General features: G+C 37.6%; 1 protein-coding gene across 1 annotated transcript; it reads left to right on the forward strand.

The window, feature by feature from the left end:
• The first annotated feature begins 10,534 nt into the window (after positions 1-10,534).
• On the forward strand, positions 10,535-21,753 carry si:dkey-82o10.4 (uncharacterized protein LOC797793 homolog). Its single transcript, XM_036558657.1, has 5 exons — positions 10,535-11,013; positions 11,845-11,916; positions 13,353-13,479; positions 14,947-15,091; positions 18,724-21,753. Exons 1-5 carry the CDS (start codon positions 10,651-10,653, stop codon positions 18,800-18,802), a joined length of 786 nt encoding a protein of 261 aa, XP_036414550.1. The 5' UTR covers positions 10,535-10,650; the 3' UTR covers positions 18,803-21,753.
• The last annotated feature ends 1,145 nt before the right edge of the window (positions 21,754-22,898 follow it).

Below are 22,898 nucleotides of genomic sequence, written 5' to 3' on the forward strand. Positions count from 1 at the left end.
AAATTTAGAAAAAGGCAATTAGACGAGTTAAATTTCTGTTTGCTACACAGGTACATTTAACCTTACGGTATTAAATGAATAATCAGAATTCAAAGTGCAGCACTCAAATATCTGTGATATTAAGAGTGCCTAAAAATGAATATTTTGTAATAATTTAGTGTTTGTTGAGACTCACATAATACAGATTTTTTTCAAATCCTCATGTGGAGGAGTGGGTTGGGGTGGGGGTGTTTGTGTGTGTGTGTGTGAGGATACATATCACAGCCCAGCCTCTGCGCGCTGACACAAGCAGCGTATTAAGGAATTCTCCTCTCCAGCCCCCATTTGTACAGTCAATTACACTCCAGATCACGGCTTATTTACTCCCTCCTTCCATAAACTTGATTGCTCTTTGAATAAAAACACTTAAATGATCATTTTCCTGTGGACAGTTATAATGGGAATTATTAATGTTTTGAAAAGTACTGGTGCTGGAGGTAGCCGTAATGAAAGCCAGTTAAAGACAAAGCTTACCTGAGAGTAGACATCATTTGCAAAGTGGTTTTATTGGACACATTCAAATAGACACTATAGGGTTTTGTTATGTTTGACTCATGTAATTTCATCACAGCGTAATTGCTGCATGTCCTTTCTGACATGCATCATATTAAGAAGTTAACAGCCGCACGGTGAGGCGAGCACAGCGGGTCAGATCTGACTAATGATTCCTGATGGCATCACAAATTCACCGTGCCAAAGTAAGGGTGGCGAAAATGCAACATCATGATACTTCACATATGCAAAAATGCTAACACCTCCAGTCAAATTGCATGTTTTGTTGAATTTTTAAGTGAAAATAATTTAGCATATCTCATACAGGGAACTTAAATATGGCATTTTTCTGCAAAGTTTATTGCACAGTTTGTATTTATTTGCTTAAGTTCAACATGCCAAATGCGGAACATGATAAAACATATAATGCGCCGTACGTTTTGTATTATTTTATATATCTGTTGTCCCATTATGTTTAATTTAGCTGATAAACAGTCTGTAGAGAACGTGTACTTAGAAAATTGCCTGCCAATCAACAAATACGTTGTTTGTCCGGGGGTGCCAAAACTTTTGCACATGACTGTACAATACGAGAGTTTTTTCAAGGTCTGCGAATATGTTCGAACCGACAAAACGTAGCAGCAAAACAGTAGGTCGTGTTTTAAAAAGGCAATGAAAACCTGAGCACAATGAGTTTTTACTTGTTACTATGCAGTTCATCCATTTACTTTACACTGACTGTTGGGTCTCTATAATTGGTCTAAATGTGTTTTTATTATGATCCATGCCTTTTGCGGTGTTCTAGACGTACTGATGACACCTGATGATATTGATATTTATCACAGAAACAAGAACAACATCATTTCCCACCACTGTAAACGCGATTGGAATTTTCTACATGCTAATGCAACTGAAAATGAAAACGTTCACCAAACGTGGACTTTTCCAGACGTTAGCAGGCTTGGGGACACTGACGGGAAAGTCCACGGTAAGCTCCGGCTCCTCGTTCCACCTTGCCGAAGCTTGTGAAGGTGGACTAAATTTAATTACAGCCTCAGAAATCCATTTGGCAAATATTTCAAGGTGCAACGCGAGCCCAGAAATGGCAAACAGGACTGGCAGAGGCACACAGCGGTGGCGACGGCTCAGTAATCCACCAAGAGAGGAGACGTAAATGACTGCGTTTATTCTCCATGCATGCTCTCTATCCCCTCATCTGTTTGTTCTGACATATTTACATGAGGGAAAAACATGCATCTGCCCAGCAAATATTTCAAATAATACCTTCTTCTTTTTTCCCTGTCCCTGTTGTTTACAGCTGAAAGCTGAGCGTCTTTGCCAAAAACCCACATGTTCACAAATACCCCTCTATAGGATTCAGTTATTCGTGGGTTAATTTCTCATGAAAGGCACAGTTTTTGCACATTTTGAAAGAACCGCTCCCACTAAAATCACAACAAATGTTTTGCTCCTTTTGCAAATAATGACATCATTGCTAATTCCTCTTTTCTGAGGTAAATACAAGTGTCTAGCATCACAAACATACAGTTAAAAGATCTTTTATTGCAGTCTGACTGTGGTGAGTGACAACAATCATATATCTAGTTGTTTTAAGTGATACTTCAGCCAAAAAATCATACAGAAACAAAATGACTGCTAGTTGTGTTTTTAGCTATGCTAATGTCCTTTTTCTAGCTATCAGTATGTCATACAGTGTCACGAACCTCAAAAGCAAGTCTATTTGAGATTTCTTATCCTTTCTTAACACAGTCTGAGACAAGTGGGATGATTTAGGCATGTAGTTTGCATGATACTATTTACCTGTTAGCTACATTAGCCTTGTAGCTCACGTACACAATGAAAGAAGCAAACTTCAGACACTAAACACGTCTTGGCTAACTGTCTACATTCAGAGTAAAGAGTGAATTGGGAAAGTTTTTTTTTTTTTCTGAACTTCTTTTCATATAAACAGTGAAGCACGGCCTACATTCTGGAGGCTGCGCCTGCCTGGCAGATATAATCTTCCCTAAGTTTGTTGAATGAGGCATGCAAGCGCCAAAAGACCACACAGGCGCTGCCTCTGACGTGAGATTACATCGCCTCACCCACGCTCCCCCCTCACTCCAAACGCCAAACCCCGGCTGCCCGAACACCTCCAGAAGCTCAAGAGATGCGGCAGATGCAGCTTTCTGGGGCGCTGGGTTTCAAGCCGACGCGCTGCTATTAAACCGCCACGCACAGGAAATGCAAACCCTCCCTTGACCTATATTGCGCGTGTGCAGGTGCCGCAAACCCCCTCTGCATTTTTTTTTTTTGGTCTTTTGTTCACCTGCCTGCTGTTCGTTGTATTTCTTTCAATGCACTTCCTGAACAGATGAACATGAATCAGGAGCTATAATGGCAGCAAATGTAGTTGTTTTTAGGAATCGCAAGAATGTTTTACCGGCATATTGCTGCATAATATATTTCACTACTGTAGTTAAGCCACGTCAAAACTAATATGTTCTCAACTCTAGGAATATTAAGTGAACATATTGTATGGTGCTACTTAAACTTTGCTTAGAAATAAAGACTTTTGGCATTTAAGAAACTACAGGATGGGATGACTACAAGACATACTTGCATCCAAACAAATCGGCTTAATGGATCTAAACTGTTTGCTTGTTATTTTCTAGACTACCGAAGTATTTTATTAACATGCTAAGTACAATTTTAACTATGTTAAGAAAACAAAATAGCTTAACAACCACAAAATGGGAGGACTACGCCAATGTAGCCATACCCAAACAAATGTGACTCAATTACTTTGAACTAAAATCTATAATATACGCTGATTATTTTCTTTTTTTGTAATCAAATGTTTATTTGGGTTTTTTTTAGGATAATTTTTTCATACTACTAAATACTTAAGTATGTTCAGATATATTATACAACAAGACAATCAGATCAAGATAAATTCAGGCTTTAAGGTGCGGCTACTGCTGTTTTTAGCTATGCTAACATTGACATTTGCTCGTTTTTTATAAAAACTGTATGGCGTACAATATCAAAAACCACATAAGCATTTCTATTCAAGATTACTTAAATGTGAATTGATTGTTTATTGCTAAAATCTAAAGTGTACGCAGATCATTTTCATACTACTTAAATATTTGCTAGTTTCAGCTAAGCTAGCATTTAACTTTCCTAGTATATAAAAACTATGCCTGTATCTGCACCCAAACAAATAAATATAAATCAGAAGTTCTGAGAGTCTAAACTTTACAGTTATTGGAATTTATAAACGTACCATATGATGCTATTTAAAAAAAAGAATTAAGCTTTTGCGTATGGGATGGAGCGACTATGCTAGTATTAATAGGCCTTCATTTTTTAGGCGTTACTGTAACAACTACAACATATAAATGAAAGAATGAGGTGCCTAAATACGAGTTACAAGTTACAAACATTTATGTTTAAGCTAGAACTTGAAATAGATGCCATAAAATATGAACATGCACCACTGCCAGGTTTTCCTTTTACATAACATAGCAGTGCTAGCAGAAATTAGCCTTATGAAAGTGGTACTCATTTATTTTAGGTCTTTACTGTAAAAACTACAAGATACAAATGAAAGACTATGTTACTAGCTAGAACATGAAATAGATGCCATTATAAATATGAATAAACACAACCTTGAGTTTGCTCTTAACAGAACTTAGCAGTGCTTGTGGAAATTAGCCTTGCGCTAGTGGCGGTATTCAATGAAAAGGGCTGTTCACAAAGAGAATGGCAAGGTTTCTGCATGAAACATTACTATTTGATGGCATGCACAGCTGACACATCCATGATTTTATGACTAACATTTTCAAAATTATACAAAATTATAGAAAATTATACAAGATTATAGAAAAGAATACCTTTCAAGCCCTTTACTGAGCAGCTGGCAAGAAGACACATCAGCGTAGAGCAAGTAGATCTAAGATCTAAACAGTCTTTCCTCAAGCAAATAATTATGTATGTACATACATATATGGATGATTTAAGGTGATCATTTTCCAATCTATAGGAATATTTTACTAACATACTGTATGCTATTTTAAATGCGTTTGGAAAAGAGATTCTTTAAGCTATGGTAAGGAGCAGCTACGCTAGCTGTACAAAAAAGAACATAAATCTCTTAAAATGGTCCTGTATAGTGGTCAAAGTACATGAATATTTTACTAAGCCACTGTACAGTGCTATTTTAACTATGTTAGGAAAAAATAACTTTTAAAGCAGCTACATCTGTTTAGCGACTAGCCTTGCAGCTACGCTAACTACATTTGTGAGCAGTCGTCCTGCCACTGCTGGGTATAAAATCAGAGCAAAAGTATGACAGTGAGGTGGAGACGCCATTCCCAAGGCCAGGCCGGGCCGCATACAGCGGGACCGGGCGCCGCGGAGAGGGGTAGCGCTAATCAGTCATGCTAGCAGGGGGAATGAGCAGGATAAAGAGTGATTCTTGCCACGGGGCATTGCGGGCTCCTGAAGAGGCACGGACCGGGGGCAGGTGGGAGGGGGCATTGTGTGCTGTGGCTGCGCGTTATAGGATTGAGCCGCAGTTGCCTTTGTGCGGCGATTTCTGTTGAGGGATTATGTTCTTTGATAGAGTTGCGCAGGCAGCCGCTCGGGATGGAGGCGGTGATGGGGCGGGGGGCGCTATGTCTTTGTTCAAGGGGGTGTAGAAAGAGAGAAGTAAAGAGAGTCAGGGGAGAAACAAGAAAGAGGAAGGAGAGATAGAGAGCAACGAAAAAGGTGGAGAGAGACATGGGGGGGGGTCATTTGTGATACTGGTGTCAATGAGCTGCTAGTCAGGCCATGTAAGCAGCCATGTAACAATTTAAAATCAATTTACCGCCCAAGAAGGAACTGTTCTCCGTGGACTGAGTGTACTCAGTTCAAATGTGTGCATCATTTCCACATGAATAAAATATATATTACATTCTCACAGTTATTGGAAAAAGTAAGTAAACAAAAAGGTGAAATTGTGTTGATGTAATATATAGTTTATTCATGTGGAAATGATGTGTCGCATTTGAGTCAAATCAATTCATTGCAGTGCAGTTCACATTAAAAGCCTTATTGCTCTACTTTCTGTGCAGATGAGATATTTCTGTTTACATATGCATGTGTAGGTGACCCATATATGAACAAATTTGCACCCCAAATGGGCCTGTATGCTCGCATTTTAGCATCAAGTTAGCCAGCTAACACACTAATGACACAATATGACTAGAACTCAATAGTCACCCAAATATTTCTGTAAAAATACTTCCCCAAAAGTGCTCTCAACCTGCTCAAACCACATCCAGGTCTTCATTTAAGGTCATGCAGACTTGTCAGTGTGGTTTAGTATACAGTATGACTTGTTTAAGAACATTTTGTAATGTGGGTTGTGCTTCAGTCCCCTTCCCCAGCTGGGTTAATCTGATGATTGTGAATGCTGGAAGAGTATTCAAAGAGAACTCAATCAAAACTTGGCAAAGGACGTGTCTTCCAAGGATGTAAGAGATTAATCTGCTAGTGTTATCATATATTATGACATAAACATTGAGTTAGACCTCCATTTGAGTCATATTTCAGTGTGTTTTTTTCTCCTGACTTAATAATTTCTTTCAATTTTATCTCCTTAAAAGGTCAGAACCTGCCAGCAGCCTCAAAGTTTTATTACACACTTCTATAACCTAAGAAAAGATCAACCAGTTTGCATTGAAGTCCCTGTAGTTATTGAGTATTAAGTCTTAGCCTGGGATTTTAAGGGGTTAACCTATGAAAAAAATGAAAGAAATTAACATAAAATGGTAAGCGTTTCAAAAACCATGCTGCTTCCCTGCTAACCCTGATGCTGCGTTTACATTATGGCGATAGATGGACGATGGCAAACTGGGTATTCTATGTTTTTCAATGGAACAGCGGCTGCAGCGGGCAGCGGCAACTGCAGCCTATCGCAGCGGTCAGTGGAACATTTTGTCAAGGGTTCAGTTTTCAACATTTGCCGTTTGCCGCGGCAGTGGAATAAAGCAGATATTAATATTTTATAGAAACATGGGCGCTAAGGGCTAGTAGTTGTGAACATACCTGTTCATGTACAAGAAATCCAAACTTTAACACATTATTAGATACATTAGCATGTGTGTAGAAGAAATTTTGGATAAATTAGTGGCTAACACCATCATATTCACACATTTTGACCCTGTCATTTGACCAGCGGTGTTCTAAACTTTTGCATACAGCTGTAGACAATGACCAAATTGAATAATTATGCACAATTCCTAAACAAAAATCACTTTACAACTGCCTCCAGTTAGGTACGTTAATGAAACAGGATTTTATACCAAGTGATTTTTTTAACACTTCTATTAGTTCATTCATAAAATGTGTACACAAAAAAGAGTTTTTTTCAAGTGGTCCAAAACAACAGAATAAAACTTAAAAGAAAAAAGTTTTAATGTGGTAGTGATGAGATGAATTTTGAAACTGTTAATGTTGAATGGCCACATATGTATAATGTAGGTGCATGAAACAGGCTTAAATCCGATTTTAAAAAACTCAGTTTTTGTGTTCACACTGAAGCAAAAAAATCTGATTTCTGCCACTTCAACCCTGTAATGTGAATGTAGCCTCTGTCCATTTAAATCAGTCCTCTTTAACATTCTGGTGGCAAAGCAAACGTCTGCATCACATCTAGACTGAGAAAACTTTCCCTCAAAGTTAGTATTCAGTGGACGCACACGAGCAAAGAGTGTCAGTCCTGCACTCTATAAACCCACCGACGCCTCAGGTTTTCAACTCCGCTTATCAGGTATCTCCGACTTGTTAAAGCAGCACACGCAGCATTTGCATAGGATAACCAACGTATAGCACATCATTTGCATGCCTGAAAGTACACTTGAGTAACCGTAATTACACGTGACACCAATTACTCTGTTACTTTGTATTAAATTATAATGGAAAATTCCACTGGAGAATTGGAGCCTAATTGCATCTTAATTTGCATAATTTTGCATATTAATCACATCTCAGATGAATAATAAATTTCAGCAGATTTTTTAATTTATGCATAGATAGAAAAACAAGTTGAAAAAAATCATTTGCCGGGGAAAAAAATCTGAAACTATTACTTAGAGCATTTGCACTAATTTTTCTCATTATCTGGAGCTGAAAAGTTAGAGTGGAGATATTGCTCTGTGTGTGTGTGTGTGTGTGTGTGTGTGTGTGTGTGTGACTGATTTTGTACAGAGTGTTTTATAAAAGTCATTTCCTTTTGGTTAATGGGGTTAAGGTCAGTGTTAGGTGCTGGATCAGGCTTATAAAATTATTATTACATACAGATGTTTACATGCATATCATGTATATGGGACATATTATTACATATAGATTCTTACATATGTATGAAATCCATACGGAGCATATTATTGTAATGACATATGGTGTTTTCTTTGCTGAGAAAAATGGTCTTTAACAACATGCATAGATGCCTAAGAATTTCATGATGAATGGACCAAAATTACTTGGACAAAAAGTAATATAAATATATATATAATGCATATGCTTATGCATACATTTAATTATATTATGGTATGTTATTATTATATATAGATATCACATTTCTTCACTACCCAAAGAAAAACAAATATCTCCAAAATAACAACTTTTAATGAAAAAATGGAAATGGAAATGAATGTAAAGTGATTTTATTCTAAGTAATTTTCAGGCATTTCTGTTGGTCCATTCATTATAAAATTTTTAACACAGTGTAAAGAACAGCTTATGTGTTCAAATGATGTAGAAAAATGAAAATCAATAAAAACAAAGATGTTGACTTGTTTTTTGGACAGTGATAGTATATATAATACATATACATATACAATTACAACACTATTATGTTAGTATTAACAACACTGTGCAATGTGTAAACAACAATAAATGTGTACTGGAGTCAGATTTTTGGCCAATATATTAACTGATATATATATATATATATATATATATATATATATATTATATATATATATATATATATATATATATATATATATACATATACTTGTGTGTCTGTGTGTGTGTGTGTGTGTTATACATAATTATATATGTAACTCTAATATAATCACATACAAGTCCTACCACATGTTTGCAGAGTAACACTGTTCTCCTGATACACAGCCTGAGTTAACGAAGCTCCATCTGATGATGTGCATTGTTCAGAACAGCGCTGCATAGTGGAAATATCAGGAAAAGCCTTCATCATCTGAGTGAGTTTCCCAGCTGTAACACATCTGAACCAACTCATCACACCTTCCTGAGGTGAGCATGAGCAGGCAGACCCTTAAATACAATGCAGGGGGTCTACGGGGCAGACTGGGATAAACTAGTCTTTTGAGATCAGATTAGACCAGATCAGGTTAGATTATTGCCCTGTCGCAGTTACACAGGGGAAGAGTAAAGCTCCAACAGTCACAATCAGAGAAGATGAAGCAATGTCATGCAGTGATGTGTGTGTGTGTGTGTGTGTATACATATATATATATATATACATATATATATATATATATATATATATATATATATATATATATATATATATATACATATAGCTCAGTAGTGTTTAGAGTGTGAGGGCTCATTAACTTATATATAATGTAGTGATGTCATGAATATTAATTCATCTCATGCTGATAAAAGCTTACAAAATTTGAAAGGAAGATTTTATAAGCAAAAATATGTCTAAAGAGTAACAGTGTATTATTGTGGAAAACCTGTATGATGCTGCTGGGCTCAGCCCACAGAAGGCTGAGTGGTAATTACTGCAGTGCATCATGCAGGATTTCAGTATCAGAGCGCTTTAATTACTGATCAATACACTGAGCGCAGGTGTCCCAGTGACTGCCTTCAAAGTCTATGAATATAATCATCATTTACTATCGAGGCAAGAAAAAAGAAAAAAAGAAAAAAACCCCAGAAAAAACAGATACACGCGCGCAACGAGCAAAATAAATAAATAAATAAAGGAAATAAAAGCCTCTGACCTGTAATCACCAAGAACAGCGGGGGATTTAACGATGGTCTAGTCTGCTGATCAAATTTAAGCTTTTTTGAAACGATGTTTTTTTTCCTCCTTTGCACCTGTGCAGTGGAAGCCTGTTAAAAAATTTATATAAAAAAGTAAAAAAATTAATTTACATTTTAAATATATGTACCCTGCTGTTTTTTGTTAGCTGTAAATATTTCCCCAAATTTTGTTAACATGTTTAATAAAAATATATATTTTTTTCTCATGTAATAGATATATTCTCTACTTTGTATTACTACATTCTGATAGATTTAGTGGTTTTTTTATTTGTTAAGTAAATAAATCTACGTCAGAATGCAAAAAAACCTGAATCACTGAACAGAAGCCTGAAATTTTGTCTAAAGCAAATTCAGAATGATTTTTCCCGTCCCACTCATCTTTTCTGCTCTAAAGGTGTGTATCTGCATGTATCTGGTTTCTAAATGATGATCGAAACTGATCTGATGTAATCCGAAACTTTCTCACCAGCTCGCCTCGCTTTCACAAATCGCGGTTGTTTGTCTCCATCTGCTGGTCAAACGCAGCAACGCCACAGCGCAGCCCAGCAGTCTCAGCGTTATGGGTACCACGTGGGTGAGTTTCGCAACTGTTTTTATTTTTCTCCGCACCCGTATTGGATCTAGCCCCGCCCTCCAGCGCTGGGCTGGATGGCAGTGTTACAGACTGCGTGCGAGTGTAAACTAGTAGCCAATCCTAGCCATGAACGCGGGCCCGTTTCAGCCAATGAGTGCCTGAGCATGCTCGTAGCCAATCCCAGTGTGAATGAGCTCCTATTAGCCAATCCCAGCGTAGGATGTAAAATACAGCTAGCCTGTCCAAGCGGAGGAGGCAGTGCACGGCTAGCCAATCACAGCGCAGGAGAAAAGGCCTTACTAGCCAATCCCAGCGCGGTAGGCGGGGCTTTCCGGAATACAGGTGGGAAAGTATACGGTGTCTGTCAGTGTTGACGGAAGAGACCTACCCGATTTTGTGTAAGTGCTAAATGACCACCGACGCGCCAGCACATAAAAACCCGGAGCTGTTTCACCATGAGGCGGATTTCGTGTCGAGAACTGTCCGGTGTTATGGTGGCTTCATCACCGAGCGGCAGCTGGACGAAGGAGCTCTCTGCAAACAAGCTTCAGTGGTCAAAGCAGGCGTGCAGGGCCCTGTATGGTCCACGAAGAGAGTCCAGGCTGTGCTCAGCTCGTGTAGACAGACACTTCTGCAGCAGTACTGTACCCTACAGACAGTACTGCAAAAGCACTGACCATGATAAGGGTCATCTGGGTATCTCCGTGGTGGGCACCCCTGATCCCATCACATGGATCAGGAATAAGATAATACTGGCTCTGACTGAGCTCTACTTCGACCTGGACTTCAGTGTGGAGTTTGACCATGGAGTCAAACAGGTACTGGTAGCTGAAAGTAGTAAAAGGCGCAATGGTCCTTCAAAGGTTCTCTAGTAAAGGCAACAATTTTATTTAGAACCATGAGTTCTGTATAAAACCATCTCATGCTTAAATGGTTCTTTGCATGGTGAAATGGTTCTTCAGATTGATGGAGAATGTGTTGTACATGACTTTATGTAGAAACTTTTTGAAATTCGTTTTGTGTAGCACCAAAAATGGTTCCACTATTGTGATGTCAAAATTGTAACAGAAGAACCCTTTTTGGTGCTATCTAGAACCATTTTCAAAAAGGGTTCTGCTATTGTTATGAAGTCAAGCTTGTACCAATAGTAGGACCCTTTTTGGTGCTATCTAGAACCATTTTCCAAACAGGTTCTGGTATTGTCATGATGACAAGCTTGTAACAATAGAAGAGCCCTTTTTGGTGCAATCTAGAACAATTTTCAAAGAGGGTTTTGCTATTGTTACAACGTCAAGCTTGGAACAATAGAAGAACCCTTTTAGAAGCCATCTAGAACCATTTTCAAAAAGGGTCCTGCTCTTGTTACAATGTGAAGCATGTAACAATTTCTGTATAGAACCATATACAACCAATTCTCCAACAATCTGAAGAACCGTTTCACCATGCAAAGAACCATCTAAGCATGAACCACTCATGGTTCTAAATGGAACCATTGCCTGTACTAAAGAACTCTTGAGGTATGTAGACCTGTGGTGCCAACCAAACATCCTGTGTCACTGTTGATGAAGGCTATAATGAAGTTTGTTGAATTGTGTGGTGTGGAATCTTCTACTGTGGTGTTACAGAACTTGTTCTCTTCTGTTCTGTAGGCAGTGTTCCAGGTGTCCACTATGGTGTCCAAAGGCAGGTTTGAGGAGCTGATGGGCTTGATGTCTGAGGAGGTATTCAGCACTAATGCTAGCTATCAAAGGCATGACAGTCTGAAGTCTATGAAGAAACAGTATGATAATACATTAAGTAACTATAAGGCCTGTATACTGTGGTATAACAATCATATAACATTCTGTAATAACAATTATATAATATTCTGTAATACGTTCACCTTCATATAATATTATTTTGTTCTGTTTTATTGGAATTTGTAGTAGTTGTGTATCAGGCTGGGCTTTGAAATTAAATACTTTCATAATAATGATCGAATTACTACTAAGTATTTAAAAAATTCCATGTCATTCAATACCAAATTTTAGTACCTTAGTAATCAGTTTTAGCGTCAGTGAGCCAATAAGGATGCTTGTTCCAAAATCTAGACTGCTGATTGGCTAACGACTGTCTAAATCACCTTCCAAACGAGCGTTATAAATGTCCGCACTTCTTGATTATACATTTGTGGCTGATTCACGAAAGACTCCCTACTCCTTAAATAGTGCACTACACACTTAAAAATGATGGTTCTTCAAGGGTTCTTTAGTAAATAAAAAGCTTCAATATAGAACCATGAACACTCAAAGAACCCTTTGCATGATTACAGGGTTCTTTGCATCATGAAAGGGTTCTTTCTTCAGATTGATAGAGAATGTGCTGTAGATGGTTCTATATAGAATCTTTTTGAAACAGGTTATATGTAGCACCAAAAAGGGTTCTTCTTTTGTTTCAGGCTTAACATTGTAATAATAAAAGAACCTTTGAAGAACCATCATTTTAAAGAGTGTATGTAAGTCACAAAAGGTTGGGGTGAAATCTTTAAAAGGATCTTTAAGGAACAATATACAATAGGTCTCCATCATACACGCGTAGCAAAAATGGTTCTATATAGTACCAAAAAAGGTTCTATCACTTGTAACAATGGCAGAACCCTTTTTGTGCTATATAGAATCATTTTTAAAAAGTTCTTTAAGGAACAATATACAACAGGTTTCCATCATGCGCTCAGCAAGAAGTGTTCTATATAGTACCAAAAAAGGTTCTATGACTTTTAACAATGGCAGAACCCTTTTTTTGGTGCTATATAGAATAATTTTTAAAAGGTTCTTTAAACAACAAAATATGCAACAGGTTTCCATCACAGAGAAAAACCATTTAACCATGCAGAGAATCGCTTATGCATTCAAATTGTTCACAGTTCTATATTTAACTATTGCCTTTACTGAAGAATCATGTTTAAGGGTGTAGAGAAGGACCATTTTAAGCATTTAAATATGTTCTTTGAGTTGACATGGTTCCATATATGATTACTGTCTATACTAAAAAAACCTCTGAAGAACCTCCTTTTTAAAGATGCATGTAAATACCTGTTGGAGTTCTACAGAAGGATCTCTAATTATTTTTTTTAGAATTACTGCTGTATAAAACTGCTGGATGTGTTTTGTGTGTCGAGGCTGTAGCAGATGTCAGGAGGAGGTATAACACTCTAACAGAGGTCCAAAGAAGACATCTCGCCATCTCTTTGGACGACATTGTGTTTCTTCTTCCTGAGGATGTTTCTGTAGTTTTTGATAGTAGAGGTGAGCGTTCCTAATGGTACAAGATCGGGGCTGATTAAATTATCAGCATCGCCCAGAAATGCTACCATGACTATTTGAAGGCTAGCTCCATAACACATGCATAAGCACTGAATGAGCTATTAATGAAGCAATACTTTGCCAGATGACACTATAAAGAGAATGTTCATTAATGCTTAAAGCAGTTGCAGAACACTGTTGGTTGTTTTTGATATCTTAATTGGGTGTATATAGTAATTCAAGGTAGTTGCTATGGTGTTGTTACAAGGTTAGTATGGCATTGCAGTTTGTTGTTAGGGCTTTGCTTTGTGAGTGTTAGGTGGTTGCTAAGGTGTTGCTAGGCTGTTGCTATGGTAGCCCAGGTGGTTGTTAAGGAATTGTTAGACCATCGCTATAGTGTCCCAGGTGGTTGCTAGTGTGTTGCTAGGCTGTTGCTATGGTAGCCCAGGTGGTTGTTAAGGCATTGTTAGACCATCGCTATAGTATCCCAGGTGGATGCTAAGGTGTTGCTAGGTATTTGCTATGTTGTCCAATGTAGTTACTAAGGTGCTGTTAAAAAGTTGCTATTGTATCCCAGGTGGTTGCTGAGGTGTTGCTAGGCCTTTGCTCTGGTATCCAAGGTAGTTACTAAGATGCTGCTAGACTGTTGCTATTGTATCGAAAATGGTTGGTAAGCTGTTGCTTGGCCATTGCTCTGGTATCCAAGGTCATAATTAAGGTGCTGCTAGACCGTTGCTGTTGTATCACAGGTGGTTGCTAAGGTGTTGCTAGGCCATTGCTCTGCTGTCCAAGGTAGTTACTAAGGTGTTGCCAGGCCTTTGCTATGATATCCCAGATGGTTGCTAATATGTAGCGTGGTCATTCCCAGGAAGTTTCTGAGATGTTGCTTGGCCTCTGATATGAATATAGAACTGACTTATGATGTTTGTAACAAGGCTTCTAGTTCCATTTCTTGGGAATGATGCGTATAAGAGTGTTATAAGCTGAAAAAATGTCTGTCACCTGAGTTTAATGCTGTATATGTCAATGCAAGGTCACTTACCTCATAGAATATCTGATGTTATTTTGCGGATACTGGCATGAATTGTTACCGATTCATGCATTTTGTCCCAGTGTAGGTAGCCTTTAAATAAAGCGTTACCGTGAAAACTAGTCAGGACCAATTAGCGTATTCTCATCTTCATGACTGAAATTGGCCCTGTTCTAGATTTCTTTTTGTCAGCACTGTTTAGCAGCTGTCACTTTAGTTTAGTTCAAATATGATTCTTATGAAATGATTCAAATGATTGCATACTTTATTGAATATTATAATTGATTATACTTGAAGCCACCATTCAAAATCAATGCAGTTGAATCAAAATCTGTGCAGTTGAATCGCCCCGTTCAGATGCATGTTTACACCTTGGTGAGCTTCAGTGATACTGCAATTATGAATTTGTCAGCTATGATTCTTTTGTGCTGTTTCTCCAGGCAGGAAGTTCTGCAGCATCATCATGAGACTGTGGCACCTGACCAGTGCGGATGTTCCAGAGGACCCAGAGAGCACTCGCATCTTCAAGGTGGACCCTGGCCTAGTAGATGGACCACCAAAGAAAATCATCACTGCAGTTTATGAGTGAGTGTCTCCAGTAAAGGTTTAATGATACACAAAATTATTTTTATTTGACAGATGATAAATGAAAGACTCTTGGAAGAAACTGAGGAGTGTATTGACAGTACCATTATATATATTAATACACAGTTTGAATTGAATTTGATTTTTCGATACATATTAAAAGTAAAGAACATGTTGCTTGAATGCCTTAGACACTTCAAATGTGCAGCTTTTGGTAGATCCTACCTTACATCCTATTAAACCCAGTGTGGAAAAATGAATATTTGGTGCCAGTAGCTGGATGCTAACACAATACAGGAAATACAATAGAGGCACTTACGGGAATCAGTATTACAGTTGCAATGGAAAATTGATCAGATAAAGCTACTAAGTGAAGTTTTTCTGATTTTATCGGAAGAGACTGCTGGTTGGGACGGTAAGGCTTGTTTGGACTACATTTAACACTTATTTGAAATAACACAGTAATTTACATTGTGAATGAAATGCTCTATTAATTTCTAAGTGGTTCAATTTTACTTTCAACCAACAACAATGACATGGAATAATTTCAAAGATTCAGAGAAATCTCTGGGTGTAAATCGCAAGGCCGAAAACCAATATTGAACATTCAATCCCTCAGAAGGCACTGCATTAAAAACAGACTTGCTTCTGTAATGAATATAACCACATGGGCTCAGGAATACTTCAGAAAACCCTTCTCACTAAGCACAGTCTGTCTCTGCACCTACAAATGCAAGTTAAAACTCTACTGTGCAAAGCAGAAGCCATATATCAACAACATCCAGAAACGCTGCCGACTTCTCTGGGCTAAATCTCATGTGAGATGGACTAATGCACAGTGGAAACATGTATTTTGGTCTAATGAGTCCACCAGACCTGTCTCCTATTGGAAACGTGGTGCATTATGAAGTTCAATATATGACAGTGGAGACGCTTGACTGTTATATCGAGCAAGAATGCGAAAAAATTACACTTAAACAACTACAACAATTAGTGTCCTCAGTTCCTGAATGGTTACTGACCATTGTTAAAGGAAAAGTGTTGTAACACAGTAGTAAACATGCCCCTCTCCCAACATTTTGGGACATGTTACAGGTATCACATTTAAAATAAGTGTATATATACATAAGACAAAGTTAAATAGTTGAAACATGCACTATTTTCTATTAAACACAGGTCAAAAAAGAATTGCAGATCATTGCTGTGTGTTTTTTGTATTCTATTTTTCTGTCCCAACTTCTTTGGAATTAGATTTGTATCTTTCTAAGCCTGTCAAACTGCACAAATTATGATGACTCCGCTGGAGTGAACGGTTTATAATACAACTCAGAAAGCTTTAAAAGTAGTTTAACATTTATAGCATTTTTATCGTGGCTTTTAAAGAGTAAAACTTTCTCAGTGTCTCCATGAGCAGCTTGTTGAGATTGCCCCCCCCCCACCTCTTTATGAAGTGTTTACATACTCGATGCCATGAGACTGGCTGATAAATGTGACGAGCTGTAGATGCTTTTAAATGTAGTTAATGGGTTTCTTCTCTTATGACAGACATTTGTTTTCTGTGCTGCTCTGATGGATATATAGTTGCTAATAGGTTTGCTCTCAGCTATTTGCACGCTTTCTCTCTCTCATGTCTGAAAAATCACCCCATCTGTCACATTAGCGCTCCAGCTTTCCGCACGTCTCACGCATACTGTCATTTATAAGTAAACTTTAAGGAAATGTCATTTTTGAGTTCAGCGTTCCGTGAGTCTGATTTACTGCCGCCTTCATTTTGGGTCGGGTAGCGGAAAGTTTAACTTTTTACAGTCATTGGTCATTTTACTGCACTTTTTTGTGTATGTTGTGCCACAACATTTGAAAAACAGGCCAAAAAAAGGGTGCTACAATTTGCCGTGACGTTGCTCATAATTACTTTACAACACTATAATGATTAACTTGTTAAAAGTAAAGCTTGGTTAAAGTAAAACCCAGTTAAGTGTTAAAGCACAGTATGAAAATGCTAACTTTAGAAACTGTGGTAACTGCTTAAACTGATCTGAACAGTTGATTTTTCAACATTTCTGCATAAATTAATCGCTAAATTAAAGTAAACAAAGTCATTCAGAGTGGTTTGATGTGATATGGTTCACTACACATGCATATACGTCTGGTATGCTACAAATTGTTATAGTTTTAGACCAAAATCTTCTCAAAACTAGCAGAAAACAGTGCAGCAGGCATCAATCAACATATTGGTAATCATTTTAGGTAATAACTTTTTTTTTATGCATTTAACTCTTGACATATCTGGTTTCTGTCACTAACATTGAGATTCTGAGTTTCTCTAGAACAAAGCATTTTGTGGATTGTAGAGACTGCTGAAAAGTGTGAATTTACGGTCCAGAATTCTATACAGTTGACCAAGATATTTTAATCTACAGGCTTGAAAACATGGTTGGTTTAGACAGACAAGTTCTTGCCTGGTTTAAGTCTTAATTCACAGACCACTTCAAATTTGCAGTGTAAATGGGGAGCGTTCTAAACATAGAAGCTAAATATGGTGTGCCACAAGGCTCTGTTTCAGGGCCTTTATTGTTCTCCTTTTACTCACGGCCACTATCCAAAACCACCAGTGAACCTACACATGCCTTCTGAGTTTTATATGTAATGCTGATGATGGTAACATAGTGGTGCTCACAACACCCTGCATATACCCCTAAGCCATTAATGATTTAAAAGAAATATATATTTTTAGGTCAAAGCTTACTCTCAAAACTATCATAAAACAATGTCTCAGGCACCAGGCAGCACATTTATAACCATTTAATGTAATAACTTTCTGTGAGGGAGCTTTCTGAAGTGTTGAAACTCTTCAGACGTCTGGTTCCATTCACCACCACTGTGAACAATTTTGCCAACAACATTTCTCCAGAACAGAGCATTTCACATGAAACCACTCTGAATGACTTTGTCTACATCTTAACAAATTATTTCTGCAGAAAGTTTGAAAAGTTGGTGGAATTCCCCTTTAAACTTTCCACGTTTTATTGTTTTATAGTTATGATGATACTATTTGTTCATTGGTACCTAAGTTTGGGCGCCCTTGTTTATTTTTAGATGAGTTTTGTTGATTTTCTAAGTGAAAATAAGTTAACAAATCCTCAGAGAACACACTTCTGCACAATGTACTGCACAGTTACTGTTTATTTGCTGAGTTTAACAATTTGGAAAAAAATAAAACCGGAAATGTGGCCTGTGCAAATGTAATGGCACCTCTGACATGGCCTGTGCAAATGTAATGGCACCTCTGACAAGTTTTATTTTAAATTCACCAAATAAACAAGTTGTATTTTAAAAATGTGTATGTTTTTGGTGCAACTCAGATATAAACAATACAGCATAATAATAAATAGGTGCCTAGTTGTGATCATTGACTGTGGCTTCCACAAAAGACTGTAAATGAGACAATCATTAGAGACTGAGGAACTTACTGGCCATACCGTTTTAAATGTCCCTAGACTGTTTTAAACATTCCTTTCTTATATTGTTTGACACTGTACTGAAATTGTCACACTTTTAAGCCCTAGTCCAGTGAGTTAGTGTGGTGTTTTGAATTTTCTAGATGTTTACGTTTGTGACATTTTCTGTCGAAGGTTTCATCGGGAGCTGACGGCTGGGGCTAACCCCGACTGGATGGTGACTCATGTCTGGCACTGGAAACAGCTTGAGTGAACCTGGCAGAACGAGGAAAACCAAGGAACTCATAAAGCCAGAGAAGCCCAGCTGAACTTAACTCCAGTAGCCCTATAGAAAGACCGCCTTTAGGTCTTTAACTGAAGCACAATACACAAACCCCTAAACTGGAGACCACTCCTTTTGTACTGAACTTTTCTCTCTAATGTCCACAGAGCAATGCGCTACAAACCCATGACAGGTGTTCAGAGGTCAAGACTCAAGTCTTTTGCAGAGACATTTACTTTAATCTATATTAGTCATTTTTAAAGGAAAGAAACAAAACAGCTTAAAACCACTGGCTATTCTGCAGATTGTATAGAATGTATGCTACTAGCTGGTGCAATCTTTTTAAGGGAATGTGATCTGTAACTCAATTAAACCTTAGCTAGATGTAGCTGAATAGCAGCTGTAATAGCTTTTGCGCTAGCTACCATACTTGCTATCCAAACTATGTGCTATCCAACAGTTTTGAGTTGTTTTGCCTCTTTTTTAAACACCACTTTTACTGCCTGAAGAACTTTATTCTGTCATTCAGAATTGTAGGAGAGTCTGAGTCAAGTCTCAAGTCAGTTAAGAGAGAGTTTGAGGTAAGTTCCGAGTCAGTTAGAAAGACTTCTGTTTAAGTTGCTATTGAGTTTATGAGTCTGAGTTGAGCTAAGAGTCAGTTAGGGAGAGTCCCAGCTGAGTTGCGAGTCAGTTTGAGGAGAATCTGAGTTGAGCCACAAGTCTGTCTAGGGAAAGTCAGAATCAAAAAATTGTCAGTTTAAGGTGAGTCCAAGCTGAGTTGCGAATCAGTTAAGGAGAGTTGAGCTACAAGTCGCTTAAGGGTCAGGCTAAGTTGAGTTGCGAGTCAGTTTAAGGTGAGTCCAAGTTGAGTTGAGAATCAGTTAGGGAGAGTCAGAGTTGCAAGTCACTTAAGGGTGAGTCCAAATCAACTTGTGAGTCGTTGAGGGAGAGTCCGAGTTGGGTTGTGAGTCAGTTTAGAGAGAGTCTGAGTTGAGTTGTGAGTCTTTTATGGAGAGCCTAAGTTGAGTTGCGAGACACTTAGGGAGAGTCCTAGTTGTCAGTCAGCTTAAAGAGAGTCTAAAATTGAGTTGCGAGTCAGTTAGGGAGAGTCCGAGTTGAGCTGTGAGTCAGTTAGGGAGAGTTGCTAGGCAGTTTAGGGAGAGTTTGAGTTGAGTTGCTAGTCAGTTAGGGAGAGTGCGAGTTGTGAGTCAGTTTAAAGAGAGTCTGAGTTTAGTTGTGAGTCATTTGAGGTGAGTACGAGTTGAGTTGCTAGTCAGTTAGGGAGAGTCCGATTTGTGAGTCAGTTTAAAGAGAGTCTAAGTGGAGTTGAGAGTCAGTTAGGGAGAGTCTGAGTTGAGTTGCGAATCACTTAGGGAGAGTCCAGATTGTGAGTCAGTTTAAAGAGAGTCTGAATTATGTTGTGAGTCGGTTAGGGAGAGTCCGAGTTGAGCTGTGAATCAGTTAGGGAGAGTCCGAATTCTGAGTTAGTTTAAAAAGAGTCTAAGTTGAGTTGAGAGTCAGTTAGGGAGAGTGCAAGTTGAGTTGTATTCAGTTTAGGTAGAGTCCAAGTGGAGGTGCGAGCCAGTTAAGGGAGAGTGACAGTCTCAAGTGAGTTTAGGGATAGTCTGAGTCACTGACTTAAGTCCCCACCTCTGACACACGTTGACCAAACCGTACCGTACCTGTTCTAAATTCGGTTACCCTTCATGCTTGGGGTACCCAGCATTGCTTTTAACAGAAGTGTCACATGACAAATCACGTGACCACATCACAATCTTCAGAGAACCCCGCCCCTTTCTATGTTTCAGTTGTGTGACACAGGTGGTGGACCAGGGTACAGACAGTTCTAGATTTAGATTAGTAACCAGACTGTCATGGGACACTCTGGAGTAGCCACACATAAAGGTCATCATGCCTAGTGCAAAGCATGGGCTAGAGGGTTATAAAGCCCCCCAGTATTGGACAGTGGAGCAGTGGAACTGTTTTCTGACATGATGGGACGAGTTGGAGTGATCCAGAACAGATCATCCAAGACCACTAATGCTCTTGTGGCTGCCATCAGATCCTCACACCAATGTTCCTACATCTAGTGTAAAGCCTTCCCAGAAGAGTAGAGGCTGCCACTATTAATTAATTAATACCCTTCATTTCAGAAGAAACGCTGGATGAGCAGGTGTCTGCACACTTTTGGAGATGAATCAAAGCATTAATCATTTTCAGCCAGTCAGATGAATTCAGTCATAACATCATATCTTCTATGTGCCAAAGTAATCGTGCTAAGCTAAATGGCTACTTAACACAAGACAAATGCTGTGTATAGAGCCTTAGCCAGGCCAGCATGCACTCCTCATACAATCTTATTGAAAAGTCTGGGCGTCCCAGGTCAAGTGATATGTCTTGTTGATAAATATGCGAAAATAAGTGAGCACATCCTCTACACAGAACAAATGTGGGCTGCGCAAAAGATATATTTTATATTTTTTCCAGTATGTTGAAATCATTAATTACACAGAAACTGTGCATTACAGTTGCATTTGCAGAACAGTGCCATATTTAAGTGTGTTCTCTGAATGTGTTCACTTATTTTCACCTAGAAAAACAACAGAACGTCATTAGACCAGGAGTGTTCAAACTTACACACACGACTGTGAGGTTTTTGTTTCCACCAACTAAACACCAACTTCCCCTTTACATTGTGTGAACATTTTACCACAAATGGACCAAAAAACCAACAGACAGTGCAAAATTACCCAATTAATAATGGCTGTTATCATAAATAGTAACAGCTGTTAAGCAGTTCCACCTATAAAATCACTGATTTGGACATACAAATTGTCTAATTTTCCCTGTTTGTTCATACAGATGTGCTTCTTCACTTCTTTTGCTGTTACACAAACGCACAATGTTGTCACACTATATGAAATAAAGACTTGTTTTGAAAACGCCAGCTGGCCTTAACATGGTGCAAAACAATTCATGATGAATGAAACATTGTCCAAAGTTACTTGGAATAGAATATTTTATGCTAAATTCCAGTAAAATTCTAAACATGTTTCCTTTTCCTGTTTTTTTTTTGCAATGAAAAGTTTGTAATTACCGCAATTCCTAAAGGCATTAATCTGGTCTGTATTTCATCCTGGACACCCTGGAAAACCTTAAGTGCCAAACTAATGTTAATGTTAAATACAGGCTTTTTAGTAAATAATTTTTCATGTTTTATTTGATCTGGGACATTTGCAGTATGTACACAGTCACAGAAAAGTTTAAGATGAGTGTTTTTATTGATATAAAACACATTTTGTTGTAGATAAATGTATAAAATAATTGTAATACAGAAGCCCTCTAATACTTATGAGGGTGGCTGTATAAAAAAAATAGATCCATAATGAATATAATATAAAATGACTGAGAAAGCTGTATGAAGATCATAAAGTTATAATAAAATTAAGATCCTGAGTGAAGTTATAGTACCATTAATAGCCGATTAGATGCTATAATAAAATTATTATCCAGAATTAAGTTATATATGAATTAAGTTATATATGATAACGTTGTATAGTATATATAACTATATATATATATATATATATATATATATATATATATATATATGTGTGTGTGTGTATAATATCAAGAATGAAGTTTTAACAATTTATACTAAAATAATCCAAAATTAAGTAAAAAATAAATAAATATCCCAAATTAAACAATATCTATATTGAAGCTTTAATCAAATTACTCTCCAGAATAAAGTTATAATAAAAATAATATGCAGAAAGTATATTACAATAAATATCCCGTATGAAGTTCTAATAAAATTCATCTCCTGAATTAAGTTCTAATAAAATTAATATCCAATATGCCCCATAATTTGAAAGAGGTGAGCAAATGTCATGCAGATAGCTTGACAGTATATTATTTAATTAATTTATTTATTAGTAATATTAATAAGCGAATGGTTAAATAGGCTAAATGGTCAAACTAATCTTATACTCTTTTACATTATATATTTTTACATTTAATATTCATATCTGATATATAACATATAATGAAGTGAATTCATGTTTATTCATTATTAAATGGAGGA

Source organism: Colossoma macropomum, unplaced genomic scaffold, assembly GCF_904425465.1.
Source record: "Colossoma macropomum unplaced genomic scaffold, Colossoma_macropomum, whole genome shotgun sequence".
NCBI lineage: Eukaryota > Metazoa > Chordata > Actinopteri > Characiformes > Serrasalmidae > Colossoma > Colossoma macropomum.

What these genes read in the sequence shown, in the direction of transcription:
- si:dkey-82o10.4 (XM_036558657.1), top strand. Translation starts at nt 10,651, where the DNA reads ATGAGGCGGATTTCGTGTCGAGAACTGTCCGGTGTTATGGTGGCTTCA. An exon ending in TGTAGTTTTTGATAGTAGAG is followed by an intron (nt 13,480 to 14,946) that starts GTGAGCGTTCCT and finishes CTGTTTCTCCAG; the next exon opens with GCAGGAAGTTCTGCAGCATC. An exon ending in ATCATCACTGCAGTTTATGA is followed by an intron (nt 15,092 to 18,723) that starts GTGAGTGTCTCC and finishes TTTCTGTCGAAG; the next exon opens with GTTTCATCGGGAGCTGACGG.